Source organism: Xiphophorus couchianus, chromosome 11 (assembly GCF_001444195.1).
Source record: "Xiphophorus couchianus chromosome 11, X_couchianus-1.0, whole genome shotgun sequence".
NCBI classification, from domain to species: domain Eukaryota; kingdom Metazoa; phylum Chordata; class Actinopteri; order Cyprinodontiformes; family Poeciliidae; genus Xiphophorus; species Xiphophorus couchianus.
This window is the reverse complement of record NC_040238.1, coordinates 12,041,727-12,065,637: the sequence shown is the minus strand read 5'-3', so window position 1 is coordinate 12,065,637 and position 23,911 is coordinate 12,041,727. Positions and strand designations below refer to the sequence as shown.

Here is a 23,911-nt window from a genome sequence, read left to right as displayed (position 1 = left end):
GTCATATCAGAACTTTTTCTTGACTTCTAGGTTTTTTTTTTTTGGTTTAGATGTTTCGTGTTTGCTCATTTACTCATGTTCAGGTTCATGAGGTGAGGAAGATCGTCGTCTGGATCTTTGTTTTTTACTCTGGTGATGCAAAAACAACTTTATTCCCCCATCCTGACCCACATCAACATGACGCGCGTGCGTGTGTGTGTGGGGGGGGGGGCGTGTGTGTGTATGTGTTTTATATTAGCCTGATGTCAGAGCACATCAGGAGGTTTCTCCTCCTCTCCCCTGAGATCACTTCCTCTTCCCTCTCAGTCTCTGGTTTTTGCAATCGCTTCATTCATCTCAGGTTTAGTAGATTTTTTTCCAGCGTTTCCCTGAAAACAAAGACTGATGGTTTACATTCGTTTTCTATTACTCTCCTAACCCTAAACCTCTGAATAGACTATTTTCTTAAGGTGCAGACACAGGAAAGATGCAAATAAAGTACACAAGAGAAAAATACTCCAAACACAAAATGGAAATATGCTGTAAAAATGAAAAACAGCAGCAAACGTTGCAAAATCTCTCAACAGAACAGAAAGCAGAAGTCCTCCTGACCAGCAGGGGGAGTCGACCAGCAGATGATCTGCAACACGATGCTCAGTAAAGAAGATAGTTAGAGGAAGAAATAAAAGCTGCGTTATACTTTTTGTCTTTTACATTAACAGCAACAGATTTATTTAGGTAATATTACCGACTCCAGACGCCCCCTGGTGGCCTGGAGGACTTCTGTTTAGTGGAGCGAGCTAGCAGAGTTTGATACTCGACGTTTTTGTTATTTGTAGATTTTTTTTTTCCATTTTCTGTGATTGCAGCTTCTCTGTTTAAATTTGTTTTTTGGAGTTTGCATCGTTCATGTGTCGTTTTCACCTGCGTGCGGCCGCCATATTTCCTAAGGATTCACCGATCTGACGAACGACGATTCCTGGTCTTCATTAGGATTGTGACCGGTCCAGATTTTTTATTCTGACTTTCGAGATCAGCTCAGACCAAAATGCACTGCAGCTTCAGCCCGCAGCACCCTGAGTCACCACCGTGCTTCAGTGTGACTGGTTTTCACCTCCACAGTCAACGTTATAATCAAAGTTCATCTCTGAATGGAAAACCTGGCAGTCTGAGCTCCACACTGATGATTTCTGTTTGAGTGAATGATCCAGTAACTGGATCAGCAGCGCTCATGTTGAACCTGCTGCTTTTCTGTTCCTCTGCTACTGAATTATTCATCACCTCTCCAGGCGGCGACCGATCCGGTGCTGCTGTTATTTTAGGATCAGATCTACGTTTCCTTCCAGGTTCTGAAGCAGACGAAGACCCGATCCAGTAGAAATCAGCATTTATTGCATCATTTATCACGATTAATTACAATTAATATTTAAAACCGCTAAAAACTGTCAAAATATTTAGTCTTAGTATTTTTTTCCCACTATTTGTCTAATGAAAGCATCAATAAATACAGATAAATTAGAAAATATGATTAAATCCAGTTACTGTGGGCAGAAATCAAACTTCCTCATGTTACAGCTGTCCAGATGAAGCGTTTTATAAAATAGGAATGTGTTTCAAGCAGGATTTGTGTTTGTGGGGCCATAATTACTGTGACACACAGTTACAGTCATGGCGTTACTTTGGATGGGAACTGATCTAAATTTATCGATACAGATTCCATTATTGATCTCGCTTATTAATTCTGTTTGAGTTGGGAAATAAACTCTTTTAATTCAAAATATGAACCATGTCATATTCTAGGGCCACTTCCGGTCTCCACAGGAACAGGAAGTGGCCCTGCAGGAGGCAGGAAGAACCCCAGATCTATGAATGATAGATGTGTCAGCGTGAGGGGTATCTAGTCTATTCCAGACTAGATTCCAGACTAATCTAGTCTGGAATATTCCCAGTGAGTCGGATTTATGGCGTTGTTTCTCATCTTTTGTTATTGGTGCAACGCTGAAATTCCATCCCACACATGAAAACATAAAACATGCCGTGAATGCAGAGCAGCAGCTGAAGCATGAATACATTATGTGTGGAAAACAGGATGAAGACGGATTCATTCTTCATTCATGGCTGAAATAATATTCTGCTGTTAATCAGTTTCTTCAACTCCGCTGTAAAACGTGAAGCAGAACCGAACTACAGAAACGGTCCTGCTAGAGTCAAACTGGACCAACTTCGTGAATATCTTCATTGTTTAAACGAAGAGCAAGTAGTTATAAAAAACTCTGAGGTGAGGATTGTTTGCATGCCATCGAAATAAGTTTAGTTCTAATAGAGAAACTCATTTATACAAACATTGCCGAATGTTTGTTTGGATCATTTTAGCTTGAAGCTCCTTTAAACCCCCAGCCTTAATGATTTAATGCAGAAATGATCTCAGACACGAAGGTTGACATTCAACTAGTCTGAGTTTATGGATCCACCGGAGACATGAATATGAAGCGATTCTTCACCAAGTAACTCCAAACCTGTCAGATGGCTAAAAACTCCTCATGGTAATTGTAACATCAGTGCAGCAAATTATCAACCTTAAATTATGTTTTAACTAACCCTCAGAAATCAGAAGTGGGAAAGGTGGATTGGCGCATTCTTAATTTACATCATTTAATCACATTTTCAAGTTGACTGTTTTGTCGATGCTCTTGTGGAACAGAAAATGGAGAAAGTAGAAACAATAACATTTGAGATAATGTCAGTTCTTCTTTTTTTTACCATCAATAACTGAAGAATAAATCATAATAAGACATTTTTCCCGATGAATGCCCAGCTCTGAGTTGAGGAAGGAAAAGCCGGCCATTTGCATTTGCTGATAATGACAAATTCTTCTCCTTCTCTGCCCTCTCTCCTCCTTTGCGTCTGCCTCTTTGATGGTGTTTGTCGGACTGAGATGTCCGCTGATGCTCCCATCATGCTTTCTGTTCCCACAGGAAGCAGCCAGTCAGCGGATTTAGCAGAGATCTGCGGTCAGGACTCAAGGACGATCCCTGATCTCCGCCGCAGAGCAGAGGGGCATGATGGGAGCCGGCCGCAGTGAAAAGCTCGATTATATGAGTTTTGATTGCCCGAAGTGAGCAGCGAGGAAAAGTCAAGGGCGTGACCTCCAAATCCACAGCTAGCTGTCTGAGGGAGTCTGCTGAGTGTTAGCCGAAGGGTTCAGGAGGAAAATGAATCTGCAGCGTAAGTTCTGTTTCCTCTGCAGTCAGCAGTAAGCACAAAGTGTGCTGCTCCTGCACCTGATACGTCCGCGTCGCTAATGCAAAAATACCTGCTAAACATCAATACGTGAGAAGCTGAAAAAAAACAAAAAATATATACTCAATGCAGAAAGGTTCAGTTTTCCACCAGTGTTTAGAGACCCAGCAAACTTTGTTTTTAGCACTAGAAACTGATGTTTACAGTAAGAATGCACTGTTAGCTACAGATACTGATACTTTTAGAATAATTACTGTTGACGGATATCTGCATGATGACTGAGATATGCAGCAACACTAGAGGTTCAAAAACTATCAGGAACTGGATCAAAAAGCTGTGAGGGTGATAGAAAGTTTTCCTGCAGCTGGAAAACATCAGAGGTACTTGGGAATTCAGCAATAGTTTGGGCAAAAGAAGATTGTTTTTTCAAAGTCATAGATTTTCAATTAAGAGTCATGATTTTTAAAAGTCATAATTTTACCAAGTAATTAATTCATTTATAAATGTCACAAATCCAAACTAAATATTTAGGTTAGAGCTAAATAGTTAGCTAGCAAGCTAAACATTTAGTTCCAAATACATTTTGAACTCTTTGAGCTAGCTTGCTATTTAGCTAGCCAGTTAGCTCAGCGTCATAGACATTTAGCATGCTAAATATTTACCTCCAAAGTAAATAATTAGCTAGAACTATGCTAAATATCTAGCTAATATGCAAAAATGGCATGTTAGCTAGCTAGCTAAATATTTAGAATAATATTGAGCTAGCTAAATATTTAGCTAGCTCAGAGCTAAACTTAATATTTAGCTAATTCAAAGTTATATATTGTTAAATAAATATTTAGCTTCAAACTAATTATTCAAGTTGCTAACTGAATATTTAGTTTGTTACTTAAATATTTAGCTTGAAATTGTGAGATTTGAATAATGAAAGAATTATGAAAATATGAGTTTGAGCCTCTGTGTTTTTCTCTGACAGCTAAATTATCAGTGTTAATTTTTGACTGTAGCTTTACATATAGGAGAGTTATAATTGAGGTTGTACGCTGTGTAACGCTCAGAAAGAACTAAAGAGGACAAACAGATTCAGAGAAGGCCCTGAGGCTCTGGAGCAAACCGCCTGCAGTAATCGGTCGAATGAGTCAGTGACCTCCTTTAACTCGCCTCTCATTTTTCCTCTTTATATCCACTTTTATCTGTAATTCTCATTTTCAATCAGCCTCACTGAATCAGTTGTGTTTCGTCAGATTGATTTTCCTGAAAAACTGGAAATTCAGAAGGTTTAAGGTGACAGACAGGCTAATAACAGCATCTCAATATGAAAATGTTTTAAATGTTCGTCTGAACATTTTGGATTCTGGTTTCCTGTGACCAGTAAGTCAGCGTGGTTTAGATTAAACTCAAATCACGTTCGAGCGGCAAGTCACTAAAAATCATGGAAGCGGCCCAGGTAAATCACAAATATATTGATAATTCAGCCATGGTGCTCATCATCCATCAGCCAATCAGAGGAGATGTTTGTACCTGGGAGAGGCAACCTATTACGTGAGAAAACTGTAGGCGGCCATTTTACAGAAGAGCGATGGATTCAGCACGTTGAACTGTGATGCTGTGAGACTTTCACACAGTGTCTGAAAAATAAAGTCTTCATCCTCTTCCCACTTCCTGTCATCTTCTTTGGTGTTTCCGCCAGCAGTAACATCCGGTTAATCATGTGATTAGAAAAAAGTGTTTCCATTGCCGTTTTGAAAATACATCCATTTTGATACAGTTGAAAAAAACCCTCATCCTAAATTTGCGTGTTTCCACGAAACAAATTTATTTCAGTTGGCTGGATGTCAGGCTACATGGAAACACAGCTACAGACACTCTGAGGTCTGTGAACAGGAGCGCCATCGGCTGACTCCTCTGAGCCACAGACGTCTGGATGGAGCGGCTCAAACTGCAGGTAAAGGAGCAGAAACATCCAGCTAAGAGAAAACATCTGGGGTTTTTACAGAGTATCATCAGCCTGGCGGGCCTCCAGGCTTTACCTGCCCCCCCCCACCAGCCAGAGCATCGTTTACTTATTTTAACTTATACACCGCTAATAGTGATAGCAAAGACGGGTTAAGCTAGATTGATGTACAATAAAACATCAACGATTTTAGCAGACAATTATCTATTTAAAAAGAAAATGACATTTGATTGGACATACACAACGGACAGAGAGATTAGTTTTATTAATTCACTGCTGGATTTTCTTTGTCGTTTCCAAAATTTCCTGTCAACTTTGAACATTTTTAAGAGAGAAACCCGGTGGGGCAGCTGGCGGTCGGCCTAGCGCCCCCTAGCGCCGAGCTGAGCAAGTTTTCTGGAGGAAACGCTGATTTGGTGGCAGCTCTAAGGAAATCCGTTTCCAAGTTTCAGTGTCGTCGTGTCGGCTGTGTGAAGATCATGGCGACCTTGGGCCGGTTTCCACCTGGAGTGAAGCAACACCTCACACACGGCTTCAACAGCAGCAGAGAAAAACCGACTCTTCCTCATCAGCTCATCCTCTGGCTCTCTGACCACCATGTGGGGAGGGGACTTGGATAAAAGCGAAGTAATTGGCCAATCATGCAGCAATCAGGGGCTTTTCTCTGCTGGACCGCTGGAGAGAATTCAAAAGCTGCAGCCACTCCACCAACACACACGCACACACACACACCCACACACACACACACATACAGTGATGGTCCAGAATTGATAACCAGTAATCATCTGATCTAATAATAGATCAGAGCGAGCAATAGTACAGGAGCGAACACGCTGCTGCTGGTCTCCATGTTGGGACCCAGATCATTCCTCTGAGGGAAAACCAGCAGCTGGACGACACAGCGCCTCACACACACACACACACACACACACACACACCTTTACTGACACTGAGCCAAGTCCTGTTACCGGACGAGAAGCAGTGACATAACAGTAATGACATAAGGATGCAAGATCAATAAACTTTATAATGAGCATTTAACACTGGAACTGGAAGACATTTTAAATATCATTTTAAATATAAGTTTAAAAAAAATCAGATGCAACATTTTAAATAAATAAACAAAACAACAGAAACGACTAGGTTACACTATGTTGTTTTTGGTCGTTTTCAGGACAAAATGACAATTTATTAGACTTTTACAGGGCAACGTTGCATTATTATGTAATTATCAATAAATTACTTGATAATGGTCCCAAAACAATCATTTATCTCAATAATTACTTGGAAAATGGATCGTCCAGTAAAATGTCGTGCACAGCTTATTACTAAATATCACTAATGTATGTTATGTTCTTTTGACTTTTTTCTTACAACACTGTTCTATTAGAGTAGAAAGCTAAACATTTAGCTAGCAAGCTAAATACTTAGCTTAAGACTAAATATAGCTTAACGTTAGCCAGCTAAATATTTAGATTGAAGCTAAATCTCAAGTCATTGACAAAACTACAAGATTCTTCAACTAAAATGGAGCAGAAAAAATCTAACAAAAAAGTTAAATAATCAAAACATTAAGAAAAAATAATTGCTCCTTCCAAAAACTACTAAAACTTAATGACAATATTAGTCAAAAAAATAAAAAGAACACTAGAAAAGAGTTGAGCTGCAAAGAAGGTTGTATCTAAATGTTCTGATGGCCATTTTGTGGTAGGATGTGGTTTAGTGACGTTGGTCCAGTGAACTGACCCGTTGGTAAAAATGCTTGTACTCTGGCTGGCTGCACACAGAGAAACTCCTGGTTTCCCTCTGAGAAAAGAAAACCGAGCGGAAACCTGAAATCTAACTGGAAACCTGATTAACACAAACTGGAACGGCGTGCTGTCCCAGTGTGCTGGGCATGCATCAGAGCATCCAAGCAGACTTCTAGCTGAGAAAGACGGTGATGAAGACGCTGCGTCTTCCTCTTTAAGCGTTCCGACAACGCGTCCGATAATAACTCAGCTGACACGTCAAACCGTTTCCATTCAAACGGCGACAACATGGCGGCTCCGTCTGGACCGCTCAGCCTCACGTTTAACCACAGCAGCTTCAAACCGTTTCCTCATCAACACCCAGCAGCAAAACCAACCAAACGAAACCTCTTCCTCCTCCTCTTCCTCCTCAAACATCTGATCAACACCTGATCATTTTGTTCTTCCCCTAATATTGACGCCTTCACATTTCCCATTTCTCTCCAGGGGAAAGTCATTAACCAGAGAAACAGTTTTCCAAACCAAACGTGAAAAAATAATCACTATGCTTGTTCATTATGATTAAATGTGATTAACCGCTCATTTTATTGGAAAGCTGAGTCCATTTTCACCAGGTTTGACCCAAACCCAGGGCCTACGGAAGCCCTGAAAGGCAAAAACACACTTTCTAACTCATATATTCTTTTGACTTTACAAGTTATGCGCAAGTAAAACGAAAACAAAAAAATGTGCTTTAAAAAAATATTTTAAAACTACGTTTTTGTCCTTTGAAGGTTAATAAAAAAATATGTGCAAAATTTCATTATTTGTATTTTTCTATTACTTCTGACTAAATTTCTTTAATTTGTACAGGGAAAAAACCCCAACAGAGTGAAAAAGAAAAATGGTGTCTTCTTTTTTCTCACCGAAGTCCTTTAGTGAAGAAAAAAACATTTCTGCTGTGTTAATCTGCTTTCCCTCTCATCTGACACAAATGATGTTTTTGTTTTGCTTTAACAATTTTTTAAAATATTTGTTGAATCAGAATGAAAAGAAGACAAAAAATACAATAGAAATATTCTTTTATTGTCCCACAATGTGGACATTTCAGTCTAACAGAAGCAAAAATAGCCAATAGACTTACACAAAAACAGAAGGTAAATGAAAACAGAAATATCTAGAATATTTTTTTTACAGCTCTGTGCTTTTAATAATAATTTGTTTATTTTTTTTACAAACAAAAATCATTTTGGAAGAAAAACTGTAATTTCTGTGGCTTCTTTTATTCATTATTTCTAAGCAGCCGACAAACGTGTAAACAGGTCAGATTAGACTAAATACCTGACGAGCAGCACATCACCTTACATTTACCCATCTCTGCAGGCCAGCTCCACTAGTTTAAATGTAGGCATTAAACATTAATATGTTACAGTTAGACTCTGATGAGCTAATTGCTTAATTACAGGCATTTTAAAGTCATAAAATTTTATAAAGCACCTTTCAAGATATAAGAGTCCCAACAACGCATAGAAATTAATAAAATGAATATGTTCCAACTGGCTTTAAAAAAAAAGAAAGAACAGAGCTTTGCATGAATAACTATCTAGTTTGGTGATATTTCTCACATGATAAAAACTAAATATTTGCAGATTTTCCACTGGAATGTGACTCCAAATTATTCATGGGAAATCAAACTAATGAAAGATTTTTTTGGAGATAATCTACCATCTCTTAAATTATCAGTAGGTTTAAATGAGCTAATCTATTAGCAGTAGCTCATTTCCACATCAATCACTTATTAATATTTGCAAAATAAACATCAAGTCTGAAAACATTAAATTGTTTTACGGACTGAATGGTCTGTTCTTTGTGTGGGAAATTAGTGTTTTTTTGGTGTTGAGCCCTGATACATTAGTGGCGTTGTCAGTTGCTATGACAACAAATCTGTGTGTAGCGTAGCGACGCAGAGAATGAGAAAAAAAGTGGTTTTGAGTTGTTCAACTGCATTATTTTCCCTTTGCTGTGGCGCAGTGCACTACATTAATCATACTAAAATCTCCTGGTTTCAATAAGTTAACATAATTTATGTACCGCGGCAAATAAAAGAATCGGCTTTTCGTTTTCCTGCCTTGTGCGCATGCGCGAAATTTCCGGATGTAAACAATACATCACTTAGTGAAAAAGTTTCTGAAATAAATGGACTTTTCTGTGATATTCTTGTTTATTGAATTGACAGGTAGGCGCAATGCTATCAGACAGAAACATCTGTACACGTTCTTACCGCTAATGAAGTGATGAGAACCAATCCGTGTTGCATTTCCTCTGGGTATCAGCCAGCCAAAGTCCTCAGCGCTCCATGTTTCGTAGCAACCGCCCCCTTCAGACTGGATGTAATGGAAACTTCTCTCTACTGTTTTACCGCCTTTGTTTTCACGGCCTTGAATCGAACAATATCCGACAACCGCGGTTCTCCAGCGTGCTATCAATGGACCTTACCAAGCTCCGCCCACAACCGACCTAGAAAATCCCAGGTGGCCGCAAGTCTCACAAACAAAGCCTGGTTGTTTCTATGTAAACATGGCGTCTTCCACTTCGACTGAGTCTCTGCAGTGTATTTCTGACTGGATTAGTGCATCATTTCTACCGGATTTTCACAATATATCAGCTACTACAATGGACAGAGGAACCAACGAGTTCATGTCATCTTTTTTTGGATGAAATCAAGGTGTTTGAGCCACACGATGCCTCCAACATTGTGCATGTCACAGCAAAATGTTTTCACTCGATGAGGAAAACAGCAGATCCACACATCCTCTACATCAATATAACTGTGGACAAAGATCACTGGTGCCTATTGATCTTACAAGGCTGGGTAAGTCGGCCATTCATTGTTTTGTAGGTTACTTTTGAAATCAGTGGGTGATTCCTGTGGTTTGTTGGCAAATGTTTGAGTGTGCCAAGGCCTGATACACTGTACTTGGTGCTAGCGTGGCTAACATGAGTAACAGTTTAGTCCAAAGCCTTTTCTGCTCAAATAAAATCTTTAGTGTATGTCAGATACAGACACATTGCATATTGATCTGTTTAGCTAACGTCAGACTGTGTAGCAGACAGGCTTCAAGGTGTAGAAGTTGTATCAGTTCTGCCATTATGCTGTACTTAGCTAACGGGAAGCTAAGTGTGTTTGTGAGACGGCCACGCACGTGACCACGTAGGATGGGCATCAGCCAATGAAAAGCGGCCCCTCTGGTAAGGTCCATGAAGTGGAAAGCCGCTTCGCAGGACGGCCACAGAGCACCCGGATGTTGAAGGCATGACGTTATACGTTACAAAGCGGCCAATACAGGAGCGCCATTCATTGTTCTTGCTGCTTATTGGCTGAACCTCCAAAGAGCGAAGGGCTGTTAGCTTGTCTAGTAGCCTTAGGACGTTTTCCATTGTACTTATTAATGAATATTATGGAATATTTGCAGTTGGAACCATTACAATATGTTGTTGAAGGTGTTTTTAGAGGCGGTCTGGAATGGTCACAAACAACTGTGGTTTCCAACCCTCATTGTTCACTGTGAAGCATCTATTTTTTAAACTTACCTATTTATATTTGACATATTTTTTTTATTATTTGTCATTAATTAGAACATTCAGTGAAAATTATAATAAGGTGAAGAAAAAAAGCTAAGTGGGACTGCACTCCCACTGCAAATTAAATATGCTTTGACTGTGTGAAAAGTTGATGATTTTGTCTAATTCTCTGACACTTGTTTTTATCGAATGGTTTGGCAGCCAATCGGTACAAGGCAATAACAGGATGAAACCAATTATTGGTGTCAAACATTTTTAAGAAGATATTCTCTGCTCTCCAAATCACCCACTGCTTATGTCAGGATACTATTCAGATAAGCGTCAAATGAAAGCAGGCATGGTGTTCATCACTTAGTTTATCTGTTTTATTTTAATATTTTCACTGATATTTGATAGCATCATGACTGTCTCTATGTTTGTCTTAAGTTTCCTCCCTGTGATATTAACCGAGGTTTTAGCTTCATGCTTTCCTCTCGGTGCTCCTCCTTCTCTGATAACTACTCCTAGTTCAGCTGATTGTTTTTCATGGCCTCTGGTTTTTATCATATCATGTGAAGCACTTTGTGTTGCCGTCGTGTTACGGCTGTCAATAAATAAACACTGATTGATTTAAAAGATGCTAAATTATTCTGCAGCCTGAACGCTCCTACGCGGGAAGATTTCACAGAGGGATCTTCACTCTGTCAGCCGCTTCTTTAACTCTTTCCCTTCAGGCTGTAATAACGGAATAAATCAATCATCTGAACGATCGTAGCTTGAACACAGCGCATAAACACGCCCGTCCGGAAGCACCTCAGACCAGGAGGCGGAGGAACAACGAAGGGAACAGACGGAAAGCAGAGCTGCGCACACCGACTAACGAAGAGGCGATAAAGGCGGCACCAAACGTACGGCGGCGGCGTGAAAGTAAATGATGTCGGTTAATCTTGATTATTTTTTTGGAACGCCAACGGCTTCTATCTAAACTGGAATCTGTGCACAGTCACCTTGTTTAGTGTAGAACAGATGGTTTCCGGGTTCTTCAGCTTCTAGTCAGTAAAGTAACAAACAAGTGATGAAGTGAACGGATCCTGACAGATCAAAACATGTAAACATGTTTTCCTTTAAACCTCTACAAAATACAGGAAGTTGTTATATGTCAATAATTCCTTAAGACAGATGAAAAGTACTAGTGTGAACAAGAACTCTTTCATCAATGTTGATTGACGTAAAACAAGCTCTTGAAAAGCTGTAAGTTAGTCTTTCTCATTTCTAGTGAACCAAGACATTTGCACTGGAAACTAAACAAAAATACTTGGTAACATTTTGTATTTATGTAGCGTATTGACCCCAACACATTGGTTTGTACTAGTGATACCTCAGCACCACAATTCCAATAAAGAAGTATTGAGTTGGAGCAGACAGGTTTGGCTCGTTTTGATCAGACAGACAGCAAAGTCCTAACTTCCTCTGTGAAGACATGTTTGTCTTTCTGCGAGGTTTTCCTTTCATCTGCTCATTATTCCTGCTTCTCTGCTGCTTGACTGCATTAATCTCTCATTAGCAGACCTCTCGTTTTCTCCAGAGCCCAACGTTTCGCACAGAGGCAGCCAGTGACGAAAAGGCCTCAGCGTTTCCGTCCAAGCGGAGGCATCTCCGGACAAACGGGGCGCGCGGCGGCCATTTAAAGGCCGGCAACAGCAGAACAAGGAGAAGTAATCAAGCCCAGCAGGGCTGACATCAGGCCGAGGAGACGGAGAGAGGAGGCGTGCACGTGAAACCGCGCCGCGCTCGTCGCAGGAGCAGAGGTGGCTGCCTGCTGTCTGGATGTGGAGTGAGTCAGAGCGCCACGCTGAATATGAATGACTCAACGCACATTAAGATGCCACCGATTGAATGGAGGCCAAGGCAACGCGGAGGAGGGACGCCTTAACCCCTTCCTGCCCGGCAATCATCAGGCCTCAGCCTGGGCACACGAGATGAAGGCAACTCGCTCTCTGAGGAGCGGCCATGTTGGTCATCCTCCTGTTAGGACGGCGGCAATGTTGGTCATCCTCCTGTTAGGATGGCGGCCATGTTGGTCATCCTCCTGTTAGGATGGTGGCCATGTTGCTCAGCTTCCTGTTAGGATGGCGGCCATGTTGGTCAGCTTCCTGTTAGGACGGCGGCCATGTTGGTCAGCTTCCTGTTAGGACGGCGGCCATGTTGGTCAGCCTGCTGTTAGGATGGCGGCCATTTTGGCCAGCTTCCTGGTAGAACGTTTGCATATCAGAGGCTTGTAATGAATGATCACTGTGACTCAAACTCTCCTTCCTCCAGCCGCTCACATCATTTACGTTAAAAACACTCAACTCTCCGAGAGCCGCCCAGACCGGCTGCCTTTAAGAGAGTCACTCATCGTTTCTCTGCTGCACCGTGAGGCAGCCAGGCTGCTCATCCATCCATCCATCCATCCATCCATACATCCATACATACATACATATATACATATTCCTCTGAGAGGAGGTGTTCTGAATGTGCTTCTTTTATTTTGAAAGGCAACATCTTTCCTTCCTGTTTACCAGACTCCGCAGCGATAAACAGAGCGAAACTCCTTAATAAAATAAAGACTGATGCAGATGAAAGCGTTTGTGTTTATTAATGGTTGCTTTAGAGGCGTAGTGACCTCAGGGTGAACTGAGTTATAAATCAAACACGTGTGAAATCATTTGTGTCTGTGTCCACAGGAAGATTATCAGCGACACGGAGAACATCTAGCTTGTCCTCTTCCTCCTCCCACCAATTATCTCCATCATCCCCCCTGACAGCAGCCTCCCCACACCCCACCGCCTCCCCCGCCCTAACCCACTGCCTCCCTCTACCGCCCTGATCACACGCAGACCTTCTGAGGCTCCGATGGCTGAGCCGAGCAGCAGCCGAGGAGCAGAAATGCAGTGAAATGTAACACGGAGGACTGGGGGTGAAAACAAGCCGTGTGGGTTCGATCTCAGACTCCCAGCTGACCCTGAGCTATCACAGCCATTGATTGGCTCATGTAATTCTGCTCTGATTTGGCTCGGCCAATCAATGAGCTGCAGACCGACTTTCAGTGGATGTGGAGCCATTAAAGTGGGAAGTGGAAAAGCCAGCGTAGCGTTCTGTGGAGGGAAAGCATTTTCAACGGATCATTTCAGGATCTGAGCGTGGAAGTCTTGAAAACTCCCAACAGGAGGATCTCAAAACATGCAAAAATCTAAAACGTTCAGGTGTTTGGACGAAAGTTACACGAGAACACATGAAGTGGTTGGAAACAAACTGATATGACAAGGAAATCCAGAGGAGGTCGGGGTCGATTCACACTAGTCCAGTCCAGCTCACCTTAATCCAACTCCAGTCCGTTTGCCTGGAGAGTCTGGTTTGCTTGGCGAGGTGTGAATGCTAATTGCCTACAAACCGTGGTCTCGGTTCGCCCAACTGTTCAAATCAGACACCACTCCATTTTAGCAGGGTTTCCTCCAGTGAATCATCAGCCTGGCGGGCACCCGGCTTCATTTGCCCCTGCCAGGCTTAGCATCATTTGTTTAATTAAATAGGATTGTTTATACACCAGTAACAGTAAAGATAGATGAATCTAGATTTACAGTTGACGCATTGAACTGGCTGTGAACCAATTGCTCCATCGCTGCACCTGCACACTGACATCACACAATATTATACCAGATTACGATGCCATCCCATAAAACATCAAATGTTTGCAACATTTAACATATTTCAACACAAAAACATGGTGGACTTAGCAGGTTTTCTGGGGGAAACTGAGTTTTGCTTCCATTTGGTGAGGAATGAAGTTGTGCTCAGCGTCTTCTTCAGAGGTTTTCATGTCTGTCTGGTACTGGAGATCCTCCCTCCCTCCACCATCACCATCTGGATGATCTGAGTTACAACGGCCAGACGGCCCGTTCTGCCTGTCCAAGGTAAAACCCAGCTGCCTGCAGCCTGCCATGCACCAACATGAAGCCACTTCATTCTCTGCTTAATTTAGCCATTGATTTTTTTAAAACAGCAGATAGTGGGAACATCAGGCTGAGGTGTTTTACGGTCCTGCAGCCGCTGACAGAGTGAGCGGGGTGATAGAAGGAGGACGATGCTCCTCCAGGGAGAACATCCCCGCCTGCTGCGGTTAGGACACCCAGGCCCGGTGTGGGACCGTCTTCCTGTCGCTATCGGCAACCATGGCTCAGCTGTTGACGCCGCGTCATCAGTACTCAGCTGATGGAAGCACAGAAACCTAACTCTGTTTGGGGAAGGTGGAGGACACCGATAATATACCAGTAATTATCCATTTTACTCTTTACTTTATGGCTGTGACTTCCAGCAGCAGATGGTCGCACCGCGATGTTCCTACACTGATCTGAAATGCTAAACGCACAAGCAGAATCAGCAGAAATTCGTCAGTGTCAGTAAAACTGTGAGGGAAAATCACCCAGTTTTTCTTTACTGTTTATTTATTCAGCCATCAGCAGCTAACATCTAGGAGAAAATTCAAAGCAAGTCTCTTCAGACCCGGTCCAACTGATCCTGGTTTTCAACAGGAAACCAGCTGGCTCTTTAGTTTTTATGAATTTAACTAAAATATCGTCACACAAACGTTGCCATTTTGTTTACGGTGCAATGCATTCTGGGTGGACGACACATACTAGGTGCTAAAAAGCTCTAAAAAGCTAGCTGCGTCCAGAAAGAAGACTTATCTTTGCGGACTGAGTAATGGTCCGTCCTTTACATTTGAACCAGAGCGCTTTGAAATAAAAGGTAGAGAAGAAATGATGAGGAGAAATGAAGATGAGGAGGACCAAATGGAGGAAGAAGAGAGAGCCGGTCGTTAAAGCCGGTGTTTGTGCTGCTGATGTTTGGAAATGCTAACCGGAAAGCGGAGCTCCACTTTCCAACTCAAGCTATTGATGGTTAGCATCGAGATCAAAACATTGTGAAAAAGACGCTTCATTGTCACTTTAAGCAACCATTTATTATCTGCCAAACTGTTTTGATTTCATATTAACTCTAACTATCGGTGTTAGTTCCTGCTAATGGCCTAAACACTAATTATTGGCGTTAGCTCTTGCTAATGGTGTTAGCTCTTGCTAAGATAGTAAACAATAGATCCTAAGCTGATCAGGTTTGTTTGTTTCAACATATCTTGTGTATCACAATGACACTTTTTATATGAGATATTATATTACGAAGACAATAAAGATATACAAGTTTTTCTGTATCAAAAAGCAGCAGTATTTAGGTTAATAGGAAAATTACAACATATTTAGGCTAATCTGGCTTTAAATAACTCAAACTAAACTCTGAATTAAAGCCACAAGAAAAGATATTTTCAGTACAAGTCCATCACGCCTGTCTGTGACATCAGAAGAGTAATTAGCATGTTAATAACTTTTCCGAATCAGTTGCTCGCTGCACAAAAGGACAAAAAGATTCAATGGAAGGTCACAAGTTCCTTTTTCCATGTCATTAATCTTAAACTGACCGACACAAACCTCGGAGAGCATCGACTGAATGTGAACGTCAGAGAGAAATAAGATTAAGAGAAGCAGAATCTCAGTCTCCTGTGTTAACAATGAAAGAAATTAATTCTGTCAATAACAAAGATGGGAATGTAGAACAGAGTTACCACTCCACAGGAGAATCCACAACTGTTTCCAACAAAACATAATTCTCTTCTTTTTACTGCAGCTTTTCGAACCAAAACAGAACAAAGTTTAATGTTTTAACCGCCTCATTAATTACACGCTCACTTAAATCCCCGACGCAGAGCAAAGCAGCTAGAACCAGCAGAGTTACGGTCGTTTTTCAGCCCGTTATTTCTACTGCGTGCGTTGAATCAGTAGGAGACGCTGTGGACTCACAGGCGTTGGTGACGGCGAAGCTGTTGGCCGTTTCGATGTTGTCCACATGAGGCACCAGGTTGAACGGGGCTTCCGACGCGTTGGGGCTCGTGTTGTGCAGGAAGATGGCCAGGCGGAAGGCCGTGTACTCTTGATCCGTGTTTCTGATGAACAGACCACCTGCAGATGGGACGAAGAAGATTCAGACCATTCAGCCAGGAAACAGCAGCAAAGAAACGACACAAACTGCAAAAACTGAAAAAACCCCCCAAAAAAACTAAACTGTGGAAACACAAATCCTCTGCTTCTGCCTCATTGAAATGGAGGAGGAGATTTAAGGACTCCTGTAATAATTTAAGCTGATTTTCATGTAAAATGCCCTGCATCATTTTTAATTAAAAAAAAATTTGTTTTCATAAAAACAAAATCACAAACACAGCAATAAAACAAGCAGTTAAGAATCAACGCCCTATCCCCAAAGTCTGATAAATTCAGATTAAAATCAAAACCAGCGATGGAAGATGTTGGAAAAGCAGCGGCTTCATGATGGAAATTATAAATGAAAACACAGAAACGCAGGAATAAATGGACCGGAAGCAACGAGAGAACAAAATCTGCCAAAGAGGGGAGAAAACGGACTGGCTTTTAAAGAGCTGGGAAGGCGGATGGCGGCAGGAGAGACACGCAGGAACGACTGGGACAAATCTCCCTTTACTACGACTTCATTGTTGTGAAACTGTCTCTCGTTTTTTTTAATCTCATATGTCTTTATTCTCATATTATCTCAACTTTTTTCATTTGACTTTCTTCTTGTGTAATAACTGTTTTTTCTTGTGTCATATATTTCTCATATTATTTAGACTATTCTATGAATAATTTGACTCTTTCATTGTATGACTATTCTATTATTACAAGATTTTTTTTGTATTATTCCAACTTTGACCTTGATTTATTAAGACATCTTGATCGTGCCCTTTCTTTAATCATATTACAACTTCACCCTGGCATTGTTATGATTACATTGTCATTTTATTTTGTCTTTATCCTCATAATTAAGTTTTTTTCCCCCCCAGTTTGAGTCTAATGCTTCCTGCACGCCTGTTTCTGTGTCCCTGCCTGTTTGTTGCTCGGCTGGATGAGGCGATGCCGTTCCTGCAGCCTCCTGCCGGATCCTCTGAGTGTTTCTGTTTCTTAGCTGAGCGCTACGTCAGCCTGGCGCTGCGGATCAGCCTCGTCCGCTTCGGTCTTCATCCGGAGACCCGAACTAAGCCGCTCGTGGTTGTGCAAATGTCACAGGTGTTAGAAGTGGTTTGTTTCATATTTTGAATTCAGACTTAAGGCAACATTTGCGCGGACGGGACAGTGTAAATGTCATTTAAAGCTAAATGTCAGAACGGTCTTTCATGGCTGACCTCTTTGAAGAAGGTAAAGCTCAGAATAATTCACTCGTCTTTACGCTCGGTTCAGGTTTCACCTGAGCGCACAGACGACCCCCTGTTGTCTTCTGTGTTTCATTAGCAATGGGAGAAAATGAAACCCTCTGGTAAGTCTTAACAGTGCGCTGCGCATTTGGGTTTAGAGCGCTTCACTCTGATCCGCCTGAGTAAAACCAAGAGGAACTAGTAGTTGTCTTCAAAGGTCAGGAGGAACCCAGAGAAACATGGTGGTGGCAGCATCATGCTGTGGTCCAGAACCCAAGAACACAAGCAGCAACCAAGAAACCGATGCTAGAAAAATTAAATCATTAAAAAATGTAAAAGACATGAACTATAATGTAAATAAAACATTCTCCCCTGATCCGGACCGGCCCAAAGCATAACCAAACTAAGGGAATTTAACACAGACTATCGCCGTCATCAAAATGATTAGATCTGCTTACTGAAAATGAAAGGAAAACTTTGTGTATGTAGCACCTTCAAGACATTAACAATATTGTCAGTATATCCAATAGTTAATCCAGTAGAATAGTTTTACATTTGATTTGCTAGGTAGACAAGTTAAGTTTTTTAACTTGAGATACATTAAAAGAATTGAAATTGTTTCAAATTAAATGTAAGATTTAAAGGAATCGGATCGTTTGTTTGTAACAGAAACTTTCCAGCCGTTGCCTTACTACACTATTCCACTTGATTCTCATCTCCCTTCAGAGTCTGTCTGGGATTTCTCCCATTGAGCTCAATTTCAATTCCTATTTGAATTTAATTAATTCCTCTGGTTGAATTTTAATTTAGTTTTAATCAGTGTACAGAGGGAGTAACGATGTGAGCGATTTTCTGAACCGTTTCAGTATTGCAGTCTGCTTATCGACTCTTTACTTGTGACATCAGGCTCTTCAGAAAGCGAACCACTCAGCCATGACAGACCTTAAAACAAGTTAGGTGAGCGCTAACTCCTGTAAAGCTGGTGAAAGACGTACAGCTGGTCGCCTGATGTCACTTTTATTTTGCTGATTTCACAGTAGAAATGATTACAGGGCGCTGAGCTGCACAAACAGACAAGGACGTAAACCAAATTTGATTCAATCATAAACCTTTTGACGAAGAAAGATGACGGCGATGGACAGCACTGGTTTATTCATGGATTTGCTGTGAACGTTTTTTTTAGAAAGTAAGAAGATTAATGTTAACTTGATTTATAAGCATGATTCGTAAGATACAATCAAATACAGCACTATGGAGAAGGAACCATTCATAATCATTAATGCAGGCTAAAAACCACCACCATTTAGCCTAGCATGCACGAAAAAACTGGTTAGCATATAGACTTTTGTACAGTATTAATTCTGCTTTGATGTAAGGGGAAACGCTGTTTTTGTGGCATGAAATTAGGCAAAGTCAGTGATTTGATCAAACCAACAAAAACGTCAGAAGGGAGAAACTTTGGGTCGGTTTCTAAGCTAGCTAGCTACTACAGTTGGCTAGACAAGTTAGCTTAACTCAAACAAGTAGTAGCCATGAATAAACTGCCAAAAACAATTTAGGAAAATAATGGCAGTCCCTTCCATGCCTCTCTTCCGGCCTCCATCATGGCGGCTCGGCGTGGCTAGGTGACGTAGTTAGATACAGTTTAGTAATGGCAGCGGTTGAAGTGAAACGAAGCCGTTAAGTCAGTGTCGGCAGTTAAAGTCAGAGCAATATTTAAGCTCTTCCAGGTGCAGGCTGGTTGATTACAGCACTTTTCCGGTTAGTTTCACAGCCGAGCGCCACTTACTGACCATTAGCGTTCGGGTAAAACCAGATCCGATCGCTTCTCTTCGTTTCTCAGCACCCGATGGTCCAGATCTTCTGTCCGAAGCAAAGCGCAGAAAAACCGGAGCGGCTCACCAGAAACCTGCTCATCTGCAGACCTCTCTGTCTCTGAACCTGAGGGGTTGTGGGTGAGAATCCCGGCGGAAGCGCTGGTTCTGCTGGGAGTTATGGTTTCCATTGGAGAGGTTCTTCCTGGTTCTGCTGCGTCTTCGATACGTCAGCACGAACCAACGAACTGAGCTGCTGCCATTTTGATTGGCCAAGCCGATATCGGCGTTAACGAGCATGTGAAGGGGGGTGTGCCTAATAAAGTGGCCTCCTTTGGTTCTGAAGAGGCTCCATGCACGGCGGAGTACCTGTGATGCTGTGGACCGTTTTAGAGACCCGGATCCAGTAGAGACGACCTCAAACAACCAACTAACAATCCAGATTTGAACTAATAATCCAGATTTGAACTAATAATCCAGATTTGAACTAATAATCCAGATTTGAACTAATAATCCAGACTTTGCTCTAATGTGTCACATTTTCTAAATGTTTCATTTACAGAATGTGTTCATGTTCCATATTTTTTCTCTTGATAGAATTATTCATTTCTGTTCCAAATCCACGGAGTCATGATGTCGGAGGCTGCTGGACCTGGACCAGCCTGGACCTCCAGGTAAAATGCGAAGCGGAGTGCGTGTGGTGCGTGTTGTGCGTGCGTTGCGGGCGCAGGTCAGCCTGGGCCGACCGGAGGTTGCATAAGCTGCGTTATCTGGCAGCGGTTCGGTTAAACTAACGGTAATAAGCTGCGATTGTTGGTTTAAGCAAATATCTGGACGCGCACACTCACACGCACACCGGTTACATAAAGCTGCAGCCCGTAGAGGTGACGCTTTGCAACGAGCCCTGAACTTTGACCTCTCCTCTCCCCTCCAGCGGGTCGCTCTGGTAGTTGCGGCTCGTCGTTTCCCTCCAGCCTCTCTGTGGTTTTTCCTCTCGGAGGATTGGAGGTTTGTTTCTGATTTTAGAGGTGATCAACAGCTGGAGGTCACGCGCTGCCCTTCCCTCTCTAATGGAAACCATAAAGCTGTCACCTCTCTGCTCCCAGCAGGAGCTGCAAAGTGGTTAAACTGGAGGGAGACGAGTGGGACCCACACACACACAGAGGGAGAGTCACAGTTTACCGCTGTGATCTGCTGCAGTGGCCGCCTGAGCCCGCAGATACAAAGCGCATTAACCCTCCTGACTGCATCCTGGAGGAGCAACCCGAGCGCCGCCGCAGCCGCAGCCGCATGCGGGACGTCCACGCAAGCGAGCCGCACTCACCGATCTGAACGCTGCTGGGGAAAGCTCCCATCGCGAAGCCCGAGAACATCCACACCATCCAGCCACAGGGAGAAATCCTCATCTTGGTTCCGTGATTAACTGAAGAGCAACATCGAGCAGATCCTCTCCCTTCCTAGGGCAAAAGCAACATCCTTAAAAAAAAAAAACAAACAAACAAAAAAAAACCCCAAACACCCCAAAATAAATCTAAAGAAAAATCTGCAAACAGCGTGTTGTTGGTGCGGAGAGCAGCGTGCGGGTTAAACATCCATGTCCGCTCCGGCGGCTGCTCCTCCTGGGTCCCCTCCGTCCGGCGCGGGAGATTTTTGCGCACAACAGCACCAAGATGAGGGGCGACGCGGAGATGGCAAGGAGGATGATGATGATGAGGATGAGGAGGAAGAGGAGGAGGGGAGGGGAGGGGGCGGGCATCAGCCAGCGGCGGGCAGCGCGTCTGGATGCGGCGCAACTGGCAACACAACCGCAAACACACATGCGCCTTTTTTTACGGTACCGGCGCAGCCCGGAGGGGCGGCAGACACAGGGACCCTCCCCTCCCCCCCAACACACACACACACACACACACACACACACACACACACACACACACACACACACACACACACACACACACACACAGTGGGACCCCAAACTTCTTAAACTGCTGACATCAACACACCCAAACATCCTGGACGGACCGGAAACAGGCGGGACCGTCAAAGCACATCGTGACCATTTAACGTTTCTGTTCAAATAAATAAATACATTTAACATCAGACAATAAATATAGATATAAAACCTAAAACAAGAGTAAAATCTCCAAATCAACCAGAACCAGTGTGAAAAGTGTTCACACCCTTTGTTTTCCTCCCATGTTGTATTATTATTCAAATCACGAGCAAAGCACAGAAATGAGTTTAAAACCATTAAAAACTGGAAGACCGATTTTAAAAAATAATCCAATTTGGCTCGTGTTAATGCTGAGGAGAGCCGGGATGATTGATTTTACCAACTGAGCCTCGTTTCAATCACAGTTCTCTGACTTTTTAATAAAACTCAAAGTAAACTGATGTTAAATACAGAAAATCACATTTAGAAATAATTATTCCAACATCATTTTTGGCGCCCCCTCCAGCGTGGCGCCCCTCTGACTCATTGGGGCGCCATAGCCACATTTTATTTTTTAGCTAGCTGTATTAGCATTGTCCTGCGAAAAAAACGCATCACAGTTTCCTAGAAAAGTTGACAGTCATTTGATTCTAGTTTTAGCTGTGAAATAAATCACTCTTACCACTCTACACATCACAGATCTACGTTTTTAAAACTGAAGTATTAAAATATTTTATTAACCAAACAGGCATAATGTGAAGTTTTTCTCATCAGTAATGCGTCGTTTTGTATTCTTGACGTGTTTACAGACAGTTTGGTGGTTACAATCTGAGCTTCAAAATAAAAGCACATTTTAACGTCCGTCTTCCTCGTGTCGCCTTTCTTCTGTTTGATCTCCTTTATTTAACCAGATGAAACCCCGCTGAGGTTTCTAAGACGTCCTAATTAAAGCAATGAGAACATGTGGCGTTAGTTTGCTGCTCCACACCGAGACAATGACATCTGAGTGTTTTCTAACCTTCAACATTTATCCCCAAAAGGAGAAAACAAAAAGAAAATCCTAAACAGAAAAAATTCAGCCCAGACTTTATGCCAACTGAATAAAACCCAATAAAACCCGTTTGCTCAGAAATTCTTTGTCGTGGAACAATATCTACATGCAGCATGAAGGAATGTTTCACTCCTTACCAAATTAATCAAAAATACAAAAAAACAAACAAACATAGAGCCAACTAAAGAGCGGTGCAATAAAAATGTTACTACTGCTGAAAACCACAAAGAAGAAGACACCAGGAAGCAGCAGGAGGGTCCCCAGATGTTCCTGATGTTTTTAATGAACTCTTCCTGCCAAAAAGGATGCTTCTCCTTTAAGTGATGAGGTCAAAGTGCCAGTTAATCAGCAGCAGCTTAAGGAGACACGTGTTGGTCCGAATCTGCAGCTCCACTCAGAATAAACGACATGGAACTGGAGGAGGAGGCAGGAAGTGCTGAAGCTCGGCGGCGGTTCTGCTGATCCGGAGGTTTGCTGTTCCCTGCAGGTGGAGAACCTTTTCAAAATGAGTTATTACGAGAGAGAGAGAGAGAGAGACAGAGAGAGAGAGACAGAGAGAGAGAGAGAGACAGAGAGAGAGAGAGAGAACTGGAGGTCGGTCTGCGTCTGTTCCCCGCTTGAAGTTAGAAAACCAACAGAACCAGGCTGCTCGGCTTCAGAACCGTTTGATCCAAACAGACTGGAGCCGTTCTGCATGATTTTAGTTGTTTGTCCTAAAGAAACAAAGTGCGAATCAAAGCAAATTGGTTTATGATTCATCTTTAAGAAACTACAATACAAAAAAAAAAAAATTAATTAAACATTGAGAGGAAATCTGAAACTACAGTGGCGCTCTTGCCACACTAGTATGATTCGATACTTACATCGATGTCATCAATCAATCGATCGATCACCTCTGGCAAAGAACCGTCTGAAGACTCAAACGGTTCTGAAGAAGACGGAAACAAAAACAAGTGAAATCAGAAACATCACAGATTCTCTTACTCATTTCTACCTCCAGTCAGACGGAGAGGAAAACTTTCATGTTTTCGCCTCTTTGTGGCGAATAAAAATCCACAATTTGTTTTTACACCAAATAAACGTTTACTGTTTTTGTCCTACTGAGTCTCCAAATGACTCATCGTGTTTGTATATTCATGACGTCACCAAGCCTGGTGTTTTCTCAGAGTTTTGTGCTGTTGGTTCCAGTTCTTAGAGGAATAAACAGCTCAGGCAAAAGATGACATAAAACGCCGTCTTGGCTTGTTCAGAACCCGTCCGAATGCCCAGACTAAACTTTCCAGGAGCCGATCGATAAAATAAATGTTTGCAAACCGATTCAGAGCAGAAGTATCGCATCAGCAGCTCTATGCGGAGCG

General features: G+C 42.2%; 1 protein-coding gene across 4 annotated transcripts in view; it reads right to left on the bottom strand.

Annotated features, from left to right (window-relative positions):
• gria4b (glutamate receptor, ionotropic, AMPA 4b) overlaps positions 1 to 21,388 on the bottom strand; it is a 92,989-nt gene extending 71,601 nt beyond the window's left edge. Inside the window, exons 1-2 of one of the 4 annotated variants that reach the window (XM_028031380.1) lie at positions 20,894 to 21,388; positions 16,356 to 16,514 (exon numbers count right to left, since the gene is read on the bottom strand). In XM_028031380.1, the coding sequence (XP_027887181.1) occupies positions 16,356 to 16,514; positions 20,894 to 20,975 (241 nt within the window). In that variant the 5' untranslated portion in view covers positions 20,976 to 21,388. Of the gene's footprint in view, positions 1 to 16,355; positions 16,515 to 19,657; positions 19,795 to 20,893 lie in introns of those variants that run through there. The other 3 variants (XM_028031379.1, XM_028031378.1, XM_028031377.1) reach the window with 3 other exon arrangements.
• Positions 21,389 to 23,911: the final 2,523 nt, after the last annotated feature.